Raw genomic sequence first — 18,012 nt, 5'->3', positions numbered from 1 at the left:
AGCCACAACCAGCGATGTGTGTTTGCTCTAGATCTTGTGTGTGTGTGTGTGCGTGCGTGTGTCCATGTGTGTTTGTAGTATTTAACTTGCCGTGTCAGGAGGGCGTCGGTTTTAATCTGCTGTTTCTTCATCGATGTCCTCAAGCCTGCGCTCCCGTGTGTGTGCGCGAGGCCTCCGGGGGACTGGATGTGTTTGAACTGAGATTCTAGTTATGGAGCAGCTAGCATCGCAGGGAGGCTGGCCAAACCTCTGGGCCTCTCAGCACACTCTCACAGCAGCTCTCTTAACGAGAGAGAGAACTACACTCGTATCTGTCTGGTGCCACTGCTGGGGGGGGGACTGTGTTGTGTTAGCCTCGCTAGCTGATTAACTGGGGGTGGAGTTCAGTGGCTACAAAGTTGTTTAGCTCAGGGAGCTAACGAATGCACTACGGGGCTGTACTACATCATTGTGTGAAGTGGCACACAGGAGGGAATTTGATATACATAATCCCAACCACATTCTTTAGGAATTAGCACCCTCCCCTTTGAACACAGTCGGCTGTTTGAAAGAGAAAGTGGATCTGTCTATATTTATAGTTCACGCGGATGTCAATGAAACCAGAAGCCTCGGCGCTAAACAATACAACCGTGTGTGTGTGCCCGTGTGTGTGTACAATTTTGCATGAGTTTCACGTCTTTGTTTGTGCGACACACGCACCTAGTCATATGCTCATTTCTGTGTCATGTTCGCTAATTGTGCTATTGAGGGCACATTACACAGCACTGTGCGCTTGTGCTCCCGGGTGCATGTGTGCGCCTGTGCAGAGATCATGTGCCGTCTGTGTGAGGTGTCAGGGGACCGACGACCTGACTAAACCTCTGCCAGTCGGTCATTTTGGCCATATCTGTGGTCAAAGGCTAGCGGACGCCCCCCCCCCCCTCTATGATCATTAGGTACCCTTGGGGCTTATCCAATCACAAATCAGATACAATGCTACAAAAACCTCTTAATCCCCAGCCCCGCAACACGCACCTCTTCCTCTCCTCTCCCCCCTTCCCCCCCACCCCCATTTCCTCCAGCTCAGTTCTACCCAATTAAACTCAACCGCCTGTGTTCTCAGATGCTGGGCTAGTCAGTGGCAGCTTGCTAGGTACGGCAGCAGCTAGCTAGGCACGGTAGCAGCATTCTGTGGAAGGCAGCAGGGCACAGCGGAGGTGTCGTTTGGGTGGTGGACCAGGGACTATTAAGACGGGCTGCGATGTCCACCATGATGCGGCATAGCTCTTGCGTTCATGTTTGGGACCTGTACCCTATGGTGAGTGGAGGTGTGTGTGTGTGGGGGGGGGGAGGGGGGGAGATTTCACCAACCCACCCTCGGTGGAAGTTTCCCAGTAATGCCGTCATGCTGGGAGGAGATGGGGGGGGGGGGGGGGGGGGTCACAAGGCTGAAGGCTATGGAGCTGTCTGTGAGCTGGAAGGATGACTCTGGTTTCCACTCCTGTGCGTCCTTTGGGAAATGTGCTCGGTGTTTTAGTGAGTCCTTGTGGGATCATTGGAGCCTTATGAATGCTGTGGGGATGGTATTTAGGAAGGAACGTCCAAAACATTATGAATGAATCTGTTGGGTTTGGGATCATATCCTGTTTTTTATCCTGCGACCCAGCTCCTTGCTTTTCCTTCTCTATTCATCCTGAGTTCTCTCCTCCATCCTTCTTCCAGTCTCCTCGCCTTCCTCCTCTATCCTTCCTCCCCCTCCTCTGTCCTCCAGTCTCCTCTCCTCCATCTCCTTCCTGTTTCTCTACTCCATCCTTCCTTCAGTCTCCTCTCCTCCAGTCTCCTCTCCCCTGTCCTCTACCCACACTGCACTGCTCACTGGGTCAGAAGCAATGAACGGAGAGTGGAGCAGGGGCAGGGATGAGTGGAGAAAGAGAGAGAGAATCAGGAGCTGCCCCGGGGTAGAAGAATAGAGGGCGAGTTTAGGGGAGGGGGGGGGGCTGGGTGGAAGGGCAGGCACCCTTCTTTGTACCTAATTGGTTTATTATTTTGTTTGCCCTCACTCTCTCTGGGGGGCACAGATGTTTGTTTAATGGACCCAGTCCACCCCCCCACCCCCCCACGATCCTTCCCTTCCTTCTCTTTTCTCCCCCTCCCCCCTCCCATCATCGCCACTGTTAGGACATCCCTTGTGATGTCTCTCTCTGCTTTCCAAAGCTCCTTGCATTATAAGGCAGAACACACAAACCCATACAATCCCTCCCAAGGCATGACGGGAGATCGTTTCTATATTAAGAGCCGCGGAGGAGAGTGGGGCAGCAGTGACGACGGAGGCAGGGAGGTCAGCTCTCCCGTGCCACTCTCTGTAGCTGGACTCTCCCTGGATATGCTGCCTGTCCCGTCTGGAGGAAGGCGTGCCTCAACCTAGCTTCCCGAGATTCTACTGTTTCAACTCCCGAGTCCAGTTTAGCGATGGAGGGAGTGGATGGAGTGAAGGGAGTGGAGGAGGTTTTGGCGGTGGGTGAGTTGATGGAGGAGTTTAAGGAAGTAGTCCTGGTTACGGAGGAGGACTCGACCTCTCCTCCTGAGACCAGCCCAGGACCCTGCCCTAAACCTGGCCAGGTAAGCTGCTCACTGGCTGTCTGACTGACTGACTGACTGACTGGTGGACTTACTGACTGGAAGACACAACAGCTGGCTGGTTGGCTTGCTGATTCGTTTTGTTGGCCAGGTCATTGACTGACTGGTTAACGAGCAGAATGAACGTAGAGCCAGCTGCAAATGTATATATGTTAGCTATTCGTGTTGAGTAGGGGGGCAGTTGGAGTTTGGGTGACTGGTTTTAATGTTTGTGCATGTGTGTTTGTTGACGGAAGAGTTAAGTTGTTTGCAGACTAGCGTGCGTGTGTTTGCGTTCAATTCTACAGCGCAGGTGCAGTGCGTTCGACAAGTGATGTGGAAGGCAGGTGCGTTCTGTGAGAGTTGTGTGTTTGTCTGTTTTACAAAATGGCCGCCTCAGGAAAGCACATTTTGCATGCGGTTTGCAAAACTAGCAACACCAAAGCTACTGTAGTTTGCCCCATAGTATAATTATAATTTTTTTATATCACCTAAATGGCTTCCTGTGTCAGGAGTGACTGTGTTGGTCAATAAGTTAGGGTCACCTACTCAGTTATTCATAACTAATGCCCAGGTGACAACCAGCTGCTTTCAGTTGACTCTCAAAGGGCAGCGGCTCTCAGCACTCAGGTCCTAACCTCCCAGGGTGTGCAGCTCTCCCTCCCTCCCTCTCTCCCTCCCCCCCTCCCTCTGTGTTAGAGAGGTTGTTTAACACTTAGCTTCCTTGTCCTGACACGCCTGTGTCAGCTGTGTTGGTTCTGCCTCCCCCGGCTCCTCTCTGGGGCTGAGAGGGATGTTACCAGCTCCTTGGAATGCATTCAGTCTGTTGCTATATTTACACACTCACAGGGTGTACACATCTTCCGACACACACAAACACTGCATCTCCCTGGAGTGTAGACCGCTATGTGATGTCTCCCAGCACAGGGCCTTGTTTTATCTAGCCTACTTAGCGTTGAGCTAACTTTAATAGCCTCCTGATTTATGAGGAGAGACCATAGCCAGTATTTAAATTCAAACACACAGTTAGCATAAGTTACATTTAGTCATTTAGCAGACGCTCTTATCCAGAGCGACTTACAGTAAGTTAGAGGAACAGCAGAACATTCACAGTGGCACTGGCATGCCAATTCACACACACACAAACAGTTACAAGTAATTTAAAAATAAATCACTTTCGAATGGTTTCTTCTCAAGATTGCTCTTTATCGTCTTGATCGCTTTCCTCTGCGTCGACTCTATTCACACTGTTGAATAGGAGGAAATGAGGGTCAGAGTGGCTGTGTGGGAATGCCCCCCCTCTCCTCCGTCCTCATGTACAGGAGACCGAGGGGGGGGGGGGGGGGGGGCGTGGGAGAACCCACAGTGCTGTTACATCAGTCCACCCAACACTCAAGTCGTTTGTGGGTTGAAAAACCTGCCCTTCACGTCACATCGGATTGGATATTGAGATTCGATTCGACACACGTACCTCCTCAGTGAGGTACGGTTCCTGCTCCCCATCGTGTTCTGCGCCCTCCCCCCATCCCCCTTTCCTCTCCAGTGCACACTGCAGAGGGTGTAAGAGCATGTCGAATCAGATGTTTCAATTTACGTCTAGTTCCATCCGGCTTTTCTGACTCGGGACATCTTCTCCCTCCCTGCATCCCTCGCATCCCTGTCACTGCAAATAACTGGGAACCACTCGTGTTTTCTTTTTTTCAAAAAAATATTTTTTCCAGCGTTTCTGCTTTCTTGTGATACAGCCGTGTTTACAGCGACAGGAAATGGAGTGGGGAGAGAGAGAGAGGGGAGGACATGTGGTAAATGACCCCGGGCTGGAATCAAACTCGGGTCGCTGCGGTACAGCTTTAGGCTACGGGTACACGCTCTACCCGGATGACCCATCTGGGCGACCCCGAACCCACTCATTTTTTAACCCTCTCACCTTTGTCTTCTCTCTCCTCCTCACTGCCCTCTCCTCGTTCTTTCGTTACCTGGAACATTTGGATGAAGGCATGCCGTATGGCTGCCAGTTTCAGATTAAGTCCTGATGATTGTGTTATCCCATGAAGAGATTTAGGTCAGACTATTTTTACTCAGGCACACACAGGAAAGCCCTGGGCAGAGCAGACTGTGGGCAGGAAGGACCCGAAAGCAGGACTGCCCCAAACCCACAGTTTCCCTCTGTGTTGACTTGTATATTACACAAAAAAGTGTGTTCCGAGTGTTTCAGATCCCTTCCCCGACCACTAATCAGGGAGGAACTACTACACACACAATCTTCTTGGCACACACACACGTTGATTACTGTTTCCATCCTTGGGTGGGGATGGAGAGCGTGCCAGCCGTCCCTGGCCAGCATAGTGTGCCAACCGGATTACTCTGTCTGACACACAATCTGTCAACACTTCGCCAGAGTGGCTTATGTACGCACTGTCAACAATCCACTTAATCGAGAATGCAACAAAATAAAAGACACCGTCCCTGCCTACAAGGGAATTGTCGTTTCCCTGTTACTGCTGGAGAAGTACTGTGCTGCAGCAGTTTGCTGAGAACGTTTCGTACGAGGGTTTGGCTGACAGGGATTGCGGGGTGTGGAGTGAAGTGAGGCGAGGCCTGCTAACCTTGGTCTCTTGGTGACCGTTAGCAATGGAGTATTCATCTGAGGAACACTTGATTGAAACGGTGGAGGATTTGGCTCGTCTCAGCCCCTCACGAGAGCTATGCTACCTTTGTCCCCTGGCCCTTACAGTGGAGGGCCTCTTGAATGGCCACTTTGCATTAATGAAGGGTGTCCCCTTTTTTTTTCCGGACAATATAGACAGCGTCGCGCTCGTTTTCACTGGACCAAACCTGCACTCACGTTTATGGGTTTGGTCTGCCTAGCAATTCTTTCAATCTAGATGCAAATGTCGGGTTGCGTACGTCCGCACCCACTAATGTCATGACCCCCCTCACCCTTTGACCTCCTTCTGACCCCTGAGGCTTGCATTCCGCTCTCTGTGCGATCTCATTGGTCATCTTTGACGGTGGTATTGTCTGGGTGACTGACTGGCTAGAGGGATGGGTATTTATGACCGCCATTTGTTATCTGTAGGCTGCAGTGCAAAGCTGCCAATGCATTAGGACATCTAGAGTGAGATGGAAACGCATGATAAATACACACTCAGTGGGGCACGTTCACAAACGCAACTGTGTTCAAACCGCTCTATGATAATGTTGAGAGACCGAGACCTTTGCAGAGCTGGCCTGGATATGCCTGCTCTCTCGCCATGGATAGAGTGTCACAAGCCTGGTCCCTCCATTGTTCTGGCCCAGCCCAGCCTCTGCTGTTTTAACCCCCAGGCGTGTGGGACAAAGACTCCCTAGCCCCTCTCCCCCCTCACCACACCCCCCCCCCACCTCTATTCTCCTTGCACCCTCCCCACTCCTACAGTCGACTCACCCCTGACCCCCCCCCCCGCCTCAGGCAGCCAAGGATGATGGTAACGCATCCTGTAGGAATTCTCTGTTCACTATCCTCTCTCTGTAATCTCTCTGTCGGCTTCTCTCTCTGTCTCAATCCTCTCTCTCTCACCACTTTTCTCTCCTTCTCTCCTTCTCTTCACACCTCTCACCCCCTACCCTCTCCTTCACTCTGTGCTATTTTTACCCCCCCCCCCCCCCCCTCCATCTCTTCCTGATTAGATCTTGTAAAAGGCAGTCCTCTGCAGTATAAATTACAGGAGAAGGAGGAAGGGTGGAAGGCAGGTAGGCTCTGGGGGCCTGCTCTGGGCCTGCTCCTCTACTGTGGGCCACCGTGTCAGGGCCACTCTGCGTTACTTAGAGGGCCGCCGCGGCAGGCCGAGTTGTGACTGGCCCATAAAGAGGCCTCATCTGGGCTGTTTTAACGGCTCCCGCCCGCGACCCCCGACCTTTATTATCTGCGGATGTCGTCAAACGCAGAGTCAGCTCGTCGCCGCTTCCAGCCGCTCGCCCTCATTTTGTCTTTTGTTCCGCTGCCCCTCTCTTTGCTTTAGCTCTGCTCCATGCGGTTGAAAGACACATTCGCCCAAAAATGAGAGCAGGGATCGTCAAAGGAGAGATCCCACTGCCTTACCGACTGGCACCTCTGAATCCAACAGTGACACGAGATTGAGATTCACTTTGTATGATCATAGCACCTGACCTTCTGTTCTTTTGTCTCATCCCCCTCCTCTCTCTCTCTCTCTCTCTCTCTCTCTCTCTCTCTCTCTCTCTCTCTCTCTCTCTCTCTCGTATGGCTGTCTCTCTCTCTACCTCTCCTTCTCTCCCTCCCTCTCTCCCTTTCCCTCTTTCTCCCTCTGTCTCTCTCCCTCTCCTTCTGTCTCTTTCTTTCCCTCCCTCTCTCTCCCTTCCTCTCTCTCTCTGCCTCTTTCTCTCTCGCTCTCTCTCTCTCGCTCTCTCTATCTCTCTCTGCCTCTGTCTCTCCTCTCTCTCTCCTCTTCTCTCTCATATGACCTTGCTCCCCCCCCACCAGGATGACAACTGGGGCGAGACCACCACGGCCGTCACGGGCACGTCGGAGCACAGCCTCTCCCAGGAGGACATCGTGCGCATCACCAAGGACCTGGAGGACAGCGTGGGCCTGGACTGCCGGCGCTACCTGGCCCTGACCCTGGGCGTGGTGACGGGCCTCCTGGTGTTCCTCACGCCCCTGGCCTTCCTGGCGCTGCCCCACCTGCTGTGGCCGTCGCGGCTGCAGCCGTGCGGCACGGCGTGCGAGGGCCTGTTCATCTCGGTGGCGTTCAAGCTGCTCATCCTGCTGCTGGCCGCCTGGGCGCTGTTCTTCCGGCCGCGGCGCGCCGGCCTGCCGCGCGTCTTCGCGTTCCGGGCGCTGCTCGCCGTGCTGGTGCTGCTGTTCGTGGTCTCCTACTGGCTGTTCTACGGCGTGCGCATCCTGGATTCGCAGGTGAGGTGGGAACACGGGGCGGGGGGGGGGGGGGGGTGCGGAGGTTGTTCTGGAGTGTGTCGCTAACTCTCGTAGTCTTTCTGATTGTGTGCAATTTGATGGTTACACAACAATGTTAGTATCATATGATTTTCTTGCACACATACACGCACAAACATCATAGCTTAAGTGTTCAAATGGAGATCATTAATTACACGCCCTATCGTGTTCTTATGCAAGGATTTACTTTTGATCTAGATAGGAATATGCTTTCTGTGTGTGTCTGTGTACTGACCTCCACTGTCTGTGTTTATAACAAAACAGGAACATCACAAGCGTGTGCCTCCGTGACTATTTATACGCCGGGTGCAAACGATGAACATTCTGGAACAAGCTGCCAGAACTGACCCCTATTTGCCCTGTGTGTCTCCTCCCCCACCTCACACACACACACACACGCACCCCCCCCCTCCCCCTGCAGGATGAGAACTACCAGGGCATCGTGCAGTACGCCGTGTCCCTGGTGGACGCGCTGCTCTTCATCCACTACCTGGCCATCGTGCTGCTGGAGCTCAGGCAGCTGCAGCCCTGCTTCTCCCTGGGCGTCACGCGCTCCACGGACGGGGAGACGCGCAACTACAACCTGGGCCAGCTCAGGTGAGGCCATGGACCCGGTGGGGGGGAGAGTGGGGTGGGGTGGGGAGGGGAGGGAGGAAGGGGAGAGTGGGAGTGGGGCGGGAGGGAGGGAGAGAGGAAAGAAGAGGCGGAGGGAGAGAAGTGAGAGGGACTGTGTGAGAAAGCTGGTTAGGAAGGTTGGGGGTGAAAAGACGCCTGAAAAAGTGCAAGGGGGGGGGGGGGGGGGTGAGACTGACGAAGATAAGGGTGATATAACACACAAGGCAGGAGGAGAGAGCTCTTAAAGGAGTGAGGGACAGATAAAGACGGGAGAGCGGTCGACACAGGGAGACAGGCAGCGAGAGGAGAGACTGACTAATAGTCACCAGACCGTGACTGGGAGGGGGAGCAGAAAGCTGGGAGTGATCGTGAGAACAGCTCTGACTAGAAGAACCAGGTATTTTACGACTCTGCCCATGCGCCGTGCTCGCAACACCGAGCAAACAAACATCTCATTTCATCCGTTTAACAGGCGCCCTCGGATAAAAGCCTGCTCGACAGCCTTGAGTCTCAAGACACTAGTGTTTCAACTCCTGTGTACTACCGCTGAGGCTATCATAGGATGGTCCTGCGGTTCCACAAGGCCTCTGTGACCCTGTCTCCTCCCAGCCCCCGTGTGGCGTGGCCTGATTAGTGAAGCGGGGGGGGGGGGGGGGGGGGGCTTGAGTGTGGAGCTCCCGGCCCCTTCACACTCAGGAGAGGGGAGGGGAGGACAGAAAGAGTTCGGGCTTCTGCTAGACTTGCCCCTCTGCCGCTTTTGTCCCGAGACAAGGAGGCAAGGAGGCTGGCCTGGGGCCGTTGTTCCTCATAACCGCCGTTTTTCCACCCGGGTTTGGCCAACCAACACACGCGCACGCATTATTCACTCGCTCCCTCTATCTGTCTACGTCTATAGTCCGTCTGTGACTATAAACAACAGCTAATTAGTGCTCCCTACAGGGCTACGAAGCAGCTGGTCAGGGCGAGCAAACACTTAGTTTTGCAGAAACACACACACACACCATGATACTGATTTCCAGTAGAACCAGAAGCAGGGGCTGGTTGCTTTTTCCGGGCCGTTCTCCGTTATCAGACGTCGAGTGCTGACATTCCTGTGTTGTACGTGTCAGGCCAGCAGGCTAATAAGCAGGCAGGCCGTCTGTCTGTCTGGCTGCTGATGCCTTATCACACTGAGGAGCCAGCCTGGGGGGGGGGGGGGGGGGGGGGTCTGTCTCCTCTGTGGCTGGAGGAAGCTCTCTCTCTCTTTCTAACTCCCTCTCTCCTCTCTGTCTGTCTCTTTCTGTCTCTCTCTCTCATTCTAGCTCTCTCCTCTCTGTCTCCCTCTCTGCCTCTCCCCTCTCTCTCTCTTTCTAGCTCTCCTCTCTCTTTCTGTTTCTCTCTCCCGCTCCTCTCTCTCACTCTCTCGCTCTCTCTCTATGTCCTTCTCTCGAGGAACCTCCTGAAAGGTAGCAGCGCCACGGCCAACCACCGGTAGCCTCTAAAGATCCGTCTCCAAACAACCGCTATTTCGGTCGGCGGTTGTTTACTTGTTTACTTCCAGTGCGCGGCTTTGCCTTTCAAGCTCCTGCTTTCAGAAGAGCCACAGGCACAGAGGAAGACGCAGAACTGGGACGGCTCTGCGCTCGGTGTGTGTGTGTCTTCTTCAGCTTTGCCGCAGCTTAATAATTGATCAAAGCACCCGCCTGACACAGCACTTTAGGGCCGCCGCCTGCCACACAATGGCTGTGTCTTGTAGTGCCCTGACAACTTTAGACGGCGGTTTGTCCTTGTTTTGGAGATTGCTCACGGTGACATTGCGCTTTCATGCGAACGTGTAAGCATTTGGTTTGTCGCATGCCCGAATAAAGCAGGGCCTGAACAGGAAAAAGGTTGCTGGTTCACATCCCCGGTCAAGTGCGTTGGGAGGCATCAATGGTTAGGGCTAGGAGATAGATAACAGGTGTGAAGCCAATGTACTCTCGGCGCTTGTGAACGCATATGTTCAAATCCAGTAATACCCTTCATCCTCCAGCGGCCATTTTCCTCTAGCCAGTGTATGGGGATGATGAGCAGGGTTGGTGGACAGATGGCCTCTGCCTGAGCGTCCGTGCCGGGTCAAGCACCACGGCAGCAGGGGTTGAGGAGAGGAGAGGAGGGATTCTGGCGGACAAGAGGACACGCTGTGCTCCCGCCGCGAGGAAAATGAGAAGCACATGCTCCTGTCTGGCACGCAGGGTCATCGGCAACAATTAAGTTAGGGTGACTCACCGCTTAACGAGAGACACAAGCCTGGGTAACCACCCACTCTCCACCCCCAGTCTCTAAACACAGGGGCTGTTCTCCTGAATGGAGGGCGGGATCTGAACCCAGACCAGCCTGGAGGAAGGTTTTATCCTTCAGGGCCCTGACTGTTGATGTTCACATCAACAGCTCTCCTGTCAGTGGACCAATGCACCTTAGTCAGTGTACTAATCCCTGTGTGGGGTTAAAGAACGCTATGGCCTTGAATGATACTCCCGTTGTATTTCAATTTGGAGTTTTCCGTCTATGGGGTTCGCTTTGACTTTGTGTCCCAGGTTGCTTCGAGAGACGAGACACGACGTGTTTCATATCTGCAGAATAGACCCTCATCTCTCTCTCTCTCTCGTGTGAGCTTTTGCTCTGTCAGCATCGATTGTTTTGTTTGAGTTTGTTGACGGCCTTTTTGTACCTCAGAGCAATGTTTTATTCATTCTGCGTTATTGATTTGAATACCGGGGGGGCTCTCGCTTATTGTCTTTTCTGCAGAAATGGCAAAGATCTTTCTCTTTGTGTATCTCACTCGAGTGAGATACACAAACAGCTGGAGGAGTCCTGTTGTTTATTCTGTGCCTCTTTTTTCCTCTTCTGTATCCCTGCCCCCCCCCCCCCTCTCTCTCTCTCTCTCTCTCTGGTCTCTCAGTATCCAGCGGGCAGCGCTGGCCATCTTAGAGAACTATTACAGGGACTTCCCGGTCCACAACCCCGCCCTGCTGACCGCCTCCAAGACCCGCGCGGCCAAGCATCTGGCCGGCCTCAAGGTCTACAACGTGGATGGTGAGTTCCCGGCGTCGCCCACGGGTGAGTGGGGGAGGGTCTGTGTGTGGGTCTTGAGTCTGTACCTGTGCCGTGTCCCCCATGTCTTGTCTTGTGTGTACCATCTGACCCCGATCGGTAACTGGCTCTCCTCTCCTCCTGTCTCTCTCTCTCCCTGCTTTATCGTGCTCCACCCCCTCAAGAAATCTTTAAAGCTAAACTGAAAGCGTACCTATTGGACAGTAAGTAAAAGCTAGCTTGGTGTCACTCTAAACCCTGCATCTCGGCGCACGGCCACCTGTCACTCACTCACCCTGGCCACGCCCACTGGAGTTGCAGCCTATCAATCCCCTTGCACTGTACGGTTGACATGACGACGCCACACTGGGTACAACGCAGATGTACTTCCTTTGTGTGTGTGTGTGTGTACATTTGCCAGGCTACTGTGCCTGGCGATATCATTTATTGGACCACTATCACAACCAGACCAGCGGCACTCAAACACAAATACATTTATTTTTCTTCCCCCGAGTGTACTCGGGTTTCTTTTCCCTCTCTCCCTGTGTACCGACTATCCTTTTACTCTTTCACATCCTCCTCCTCCTCTCTTCGAATTGAGCGCAGCTCTTAAAATAATGCGTTGATGACACTGGTACTAAATCAATATCCATCTTCCCGTTCTGCCGCTCCTTTCATCCCTTCTTCATGCTGGAAAGACAGACGGAGCCTAACTCTGGTGTCAGGACACGGAATGTCCCCGCAGTGATCCCAGCCGTAAAACTAGCTCTCGACACCAGCTAACAGGAGACATGGTCTAGCTCAAGAGCACCATACTACTCCGTGGTGGTGATGTTCCCTGTTCTGCGAGGGATACTGGTAGGCTGCTGATGCAACAGGGACTGTCCTGGCTACTGTCTGGTGGATCAACACATCCTCTGTGTTCGTCCTCTCGGTCCCCTGGGCTGTGCAGAGACAGAGCTGTGTTCGTCCTCTCGGTCCCCTGGGCTGTGCAGAGACAGAGCTGTGTTCGTCCTCTCGGTCCCCTGGGCTGTGCAGAGACAGAGCTGTGTTCGTCCTCTCGGTCCCCTGGGCTGTGCAGAGACAGAGCTGTGTTCTCCAGGTTGGGCCTGGGCTGTGCAGAGACAGAGCTGTGTTCTCCAGGTTGGGTTCACAAGTTTGCCGGGTTTGTGACCCGAATCCGGTTCAAGAGCCGACGCCGGCGGCGGTCAGACGAGTTGAATACTGTACGCGCTCTCTCTCTGTCTCTCTCTTTCTCTCTCGCTCTCTCTCTTTCTGGCATGAATTATTCTCTCCGTGGTCGATCTCCACAAACCTGCATCAATTATTCACCAGCTCCAGTTCAGCCCCCCTTCTTAACCTGCATTAGCATGAGCCATGGCTCCCTTGCATATTAACAGCCTCCTAATTACCAGCACTGTGGAGGGAACTTTTGAAGTTAACGGGGATGGTTATCGAGGCGGACACTCCACACCGCCCCAAGACACAGAGTAGCAGAGAAATCAAGATTGATGAATTTTAATCACTTTGTGTGGGGGGTGAGGTACTTGAAACTGAAAACATGCATATTTATTTTTTTCCTGCGTTGATTTTGTAATGACATTTTAGTATTTGGGAGTAAAAACCTCAGGTTTCAGTTTCATATATGGATTTCTTTACTGTGGTTTTGTGTCTGCGCGTGTCTTTCAGTCTGTGTGTGTGTGTGCGTGCGTGTGTGTGTACGTATGAGCTGAATGATCCTCATGCTCCCTGTGTGTGTGTGTGTGTGTGTGTGTGTGTGTGTGTGTGTGTGTGTGTGTGTACGTATGAGCTGAATGATCCTCATGCTCCCAGTGTGTCCATGCGTCCTCAGGCCCCGGCAACAACGCTGCGGCTGGATTGGCCCATTCCCAGTCGCGGGCCATGATCGCCGCCGCCGCCCGCCGCAGGGACACCAGTCACAACGAGCTCTACTACGAGGAGGCGGAGCACGAGAGGCGTGTCCGCAAACGCAAGGCGCGGTGAGGAGGCCCGCTGAGCCGCGCCCCAGGCAGAAACACCACACAGGGGACAGGGGCTGCAGAAACACCACACAGAGGACAGGGGCTGCAGAAACACCACACAGGGGACAGGGGCTGCAGAAACACCACACAGGGGACAGGGGCTGCAGAGAGGACAGGGCCTGCAGAAACACCACACAGAGGACAGGGGCTGCAGAAACACCACACAGGGGACAGGGGCTGCAGAAACACCACACAGAGGACAGGGGCTGCAGAAACACCACACAGAGGACAGGGGCTGCAGAAACACCACACAGAGGACAGGGGCTGCAGAAACACCACACAGAGGACAGGGGCTGCAGAAACACCACACAGGGGACAGGGGCTGCAGAGAGGACAGGGGCTGCAGAAACACCACACAGAGGACAGGGGCTGCAGAGAGGACAGGGGCTGCAGAAACACCACACAGGGGACAGGGGCTGCAGAAACACCACGCAGAGGACAGGGCCTGCAGAAACACCACACAGAGGACAGGGGCTGCAGAAACACCACACAGAGGACAGGGGCTGCAGAAACACCACACAGGGGACAGGGGCTGCAGAGAGGTCAGGGGCTGCAGAAACACCACACAGGGGACAGGGGCTGCAGAGAGGACAGGGGCTGCAGAAACACCACACAGAGGACAGGGCCTGCAGAAACACCACACAGAGGGCAGGGGCTGCAGAGAGGACAGGGGCTGCAGAAACACCACACAGAGGACAGGGGCTGCAGAAACACCACACAGAGGACAGGGCCTGCAGAAACACCACACAGAGGACAGGGCCTGCAGAGCGATGACAATCACATCCTCTTTGTGGATGCGTGGACATGAGCTTAGGGCTTACTTTCAGGCACCAGGGGGGCCTTGTCAAAGAACATTCCAGCGCTGAACATTTTTTGAATTGTCTTGTGTCAAGCACCCGAGTACAGTAGGTCGTGTTTTTCTGACCCTGTGCTGTTTGCCCCTCCCAGGCTGGTGGTGGCGGTAGAGGAGGCCTTCACCCACATCAAGCGCATGCAGGAGGAGGACCAGAAGAAGGCCCCGGGGGACGTGATGGACCCCCGCGAGGCCGCCCAGGCCATCTTCCCCTCCATGGCGCGCGCCCTGCAGAAGTACCTCCGCACCACCAAGCAGCAGCACTGCCACAGCATGGAGAGCATCCAGCAGCACCTGGCCTTCTGCATCACCAACAACATGACGCCCAAGGTGAGAGGTGGGCGCGCGGGGGGGGGACGCGCATGTCTTCCGCTGTTTGGAAGGTCCATTTTGGCTGGCTGTCTCCCCTGTGTCGTCCACGTTCACAGGCTCATCTGCCTGTATTCACTCCCTGGGAGAGCATTCGCCAGTCCCAAGCTGTCGGTGTTCCTCAGGGTGGACCAGTTGGTCCAGTCTGTTACTGTCGATCCCCCTGACTAGCGACAAGCTGTAATGCCATCTGATTGAAACCATGACAATTGACCTCGAACTCCTCTCCTCCTTACTCTTCTTTGTGATTTGTGTGTGTCTGTCTGTTCTTGTGTGTGTGTGCCTGTGTGTCTGTCTGTTCTTGTGTGTGTGTGCCTGTGTGTCTGTCTGTTCTTGTGTGTGTGTGTGTGTGTGTGTGTGTGTGTGTGTGTGTGTGTCAGGCCTTCCTGGAGAGCTACCTGACCCCCGGCCCCACCCTCCAGTACGGCCGAGAGCGATGGCAGGCAAGACAGTGGACCCTGATCAGCGAGGCGTCCGTCACCAGCGGCCTGAAGGAGGGCGGCACCTTCCTGCTCAAGTGCATAGACTTCAGCCTGGTGGTGACCACCAAGAAAATCCCCTACATCCAGCTCTCTGAGGAGTACATCGACCCCAAGTCACACAAGTTTGTCCTGCGGCTACAATCAGAAACCTCAGTCTAGAACTGTCTGCATCGCGTCCTTTTTTATGTCCCCCCTTTTGTCTTATTTTCTATCAAAGGTTTTTATTTGGGGTTTGCTGTTTTTTTTATATATATATATATATATATTACATATGAATATAAATTACACACAGTTTGAATATATTGTTCTTTTTTTATCTTTGGTTTCTCTGAGTTTTTTGTGAAGAAGAAGAAACTACGAATATTTCGGAGGAGTTTGACGCAGACCTTTTTGAAGGTGGACCTGTACAGATGTGTGTTGATCGATGTGTGACTGCGCAGTCTATTCTCCCTCCCCTGGAAGACTCTGTAGCTGAGTTGACGTGTAGGGAGGGACGGAGGGGGGAGGGGAGCGCTGGGTTTTGACTCATCACAAGGGAGCATCATGTGAAATATCACCCTGATGTGTCATGTGACACCGTTGCCATGGGCACTCCATTCCCCACAGACAGACTAACCACTAAGGACAGTAGCGTCTTGACAACAAGTATGTTGGGTTCTTACGGCGACCTCTCCAGGCTGACTCCAGTGGCCCAGCATAAAGCTTGCTGCCTCCTGCTCCTCTCCTGCCTCTCTGCCTCGTTTGACGTCGGGTCTAGATGTGTCCTCACTCGTGGATGGAGATCTGTGTGTCTCATCTTGGTAACTGAAAGAAATTGAAGACTTTCTGTCCACCAATCGAAATCGGTTTGGAAATGACCCAAAATTGAATCATCATGACTAAACTAAACTGACACTTCATTCATAATATGCGTCAAATTCACACAATTTCCACGTCTGTATATTGAATATGTATAAACGCACGGATATGTGGTGTGTGTGTAAGTGTGGCTACTCAAAGGTGCTCTGCTTCTTCTCCCAAGTGCTTCAGTACACTGAGGGGGAAATGCATGGACGACCGGTTACCTTTTTAACTACATGATTCACGTTTTGAACAAATTCCTGGTTATTGTTTGTAGTGGATAGCGATTTCAGGCCGATTTCAAGTTTGAACCTTAGAGGCAAAATCCATCAAAATCCCAGGGAACTGACACAAGGTTATTTTTAGACCTTAAAGTGGGGCATTTTGTGTTGCGGTAGCACTAATGCGCATTGTCCCGCCAGGTGCGATGGAGCAAAGACGGAACATTTCCACTCAAATGGGGAACACGTGATGTGTCAAACTCATGCATGTCTCATGTTGCGTTGTAGGAGCTACTTGCACTGGGCACAAGTGCACATTGAACCGGCTGTATTCAGCTGTGAATCTTAATTATTTAAAGGTTCCTAATATATTTTGCATCCTATAATTCAATCAGTATATTTTCTCAGGGGTAAAATGCTCACTCCTGTTTACCTAGCATTATGAAGACAAATACCCATGGAGGGGAGAGGATACATTTCTGACTAATAATAGAAATATAAAGCTAGTGTGCCGTTGAACTGGCTCTAGAGCAATCATCCTTAGAAGGACAGTACTGGAAGACTATGGAGAGGAGCTTCTCTCACAACTGGTCCCTCTTGTTTGTGGTTTATAACCATGTATGAAGTCTGTTCTCAGACCTCTGCAATGGCCCTGGAGGTCAATTTCACTTAAATTTGAATAATAATAATTATAATAATAATAGTTTTGTGCCATTTTTCTTATTTAAGGATAACTCTGACTCAACTTAAATTGGGCCTTTCACACCATGATACGTGTTATGCAAAACTGTGTCGATCGGAGGTCTCTTTGAGGTCTCAACTTATCTATTTGAAGTCAAATAATCTAAAGCGATGATAAACAAATGATTTATATAAGATTCATACTAGACACAGCATATGCTCTTACTGGTATACACACACACACACTTTGATAAAAGCTGACCATATGGGAGTATATGTGATCAAGCCCACTGAATTATCCTTCACAAAAACCTGGACTGCACATTAGCGCCCTCTGGTAGACAACCCCTCACAGTGCCAGTCTTGGATCTGTCAAGTGAAGATCGTTCACAGATTCTCCACCTTGAGTGATGCTATGACAGTACGTTTATACCAATCCTTTTCTTCACTGTAAATGTGGCTCCTGGAAACCACACAGGAGCCTGTTCTGCTGTTTCGTTCGTTAATGTAAAGAAAACCAACGTGTTTTTATACCTTCCAGCACTGGTTGTGTTTTGTACCAATGACAAATGGACTTGGTCTAAACCCTAGCTCCCAATGTGACTGTGCCTCTTGTTTTGACACTGTATGTATTTATGTCAGCATGTATGTACATTTGTATGCCATTCCAGATCACATGACAATGGCCTTTCCCCTCTCTGACCTCTCTCTGCTACAGTGCCAGGTTTGCTGTCATAATGGCCCTCATTTTCTGGGGGCTGCTTTACGTTGACCTGACATTGCAATGTAATGTTTCGACTTCACAGCATACGCATTTGTATAAAATAAACATTTTTATTGAACATTTGTAAACTGGCTGCATAGACCAACTGTGCATTTATCCACCTGAAGAATGTGATATAAAGTCATGGGATAAAGTCATGTGGGATTATATGCGTTTTAACGAGTTAAAACATGATTTGGGTCATTAACTTACTGCTGTGCCACAGTAGGTTAATGTGGAGATCTCAGCCTGTTGATACGCTTGAGATCTACTGTAGTTTCTAATGATGTACTCTATGGTCAAACCTAGAATGACTCCTATTAACTATAAAGACATCTTCATTTGCACTGAGTTAGAGCTAACATTCTGCCCTGTCACTCTCCATCAAGACTCGGGTCACTTTTCTCCACAGTTGAGCCAAATGTCAGCTTTTTGGGTTATTTTTGGGGGGTCTTGTTGTCATGGTCCCCATGGTAATTGGCTTGCTGTCAGGATCTCGGAGGGGTGCCGCCATGCCACACGGTCTCATGGGTAAACGAATGTGAATTT

General features: G+C 52.1%; 1 protein-coding gene across 2 annotated transcripts in view; it reads left to right on the top strand.

Annotated features, from left to right (window-relative positions):
- LOC136966349 (vang-like protein 1) overlaps positions 1–17,546 on the top strand; it is a 32,504-nt gene extending 14,958 nt beyond the window's left edge. Inside the window, exons 4-9 of one of the 2 annotated variants that reach the window (XM_067260843.1) lie at positions 7,076–7,507; positions 7,968–8,143; positions 11,082–11,215; positions 13,065–13,212; positions 14,203–14,437; positions 14,857–17,546. In XM_067260843.1, coding sequence (XP_067116944.1) covers positions 7,076–7,507; positions 7,968–8,143; positions 11,082–11,215; positions 13,065–13,212; positions 14,203–14,437; positions 14,857–15,117 — 1,386 coding nt within the window. In that variant the 3' untranslated portion in view covers positions 15,118–17,546. Of the gene's footprint in view, positions 1–7,075; positions 7,508–7,967; positions 8,144–11,081; positions 11,240–13,064; positions 13,213–14,202; positions 14,438–14,856 lie in introns of both variants that reach the window. The other variant, XM_067260842.1, reaches the window with a different exon arrangement.
- The last annotated feature ends 466 nt before the right edge of the window (positions 17,547–18,012 follow it).

The sequence above is a fragment of the Osmerus mordax genome, chromosome 22, assembly GCF_038355195.1.
Source record: "Osmerus mordax isolate fOsmMor3 chromosome 22, fOsmMor3.pri, whole genome shotgun sequence".
Taxonomy (NCBI): Eukaryota; Metazoa; Chordata; class Actinopteri; order Osmeriformes; family Osmeridae; genus Osmerus; species Osmerus mordax.
This window is presented reverse-complemented; position numbering and strand designations above follow the sequence as displayed.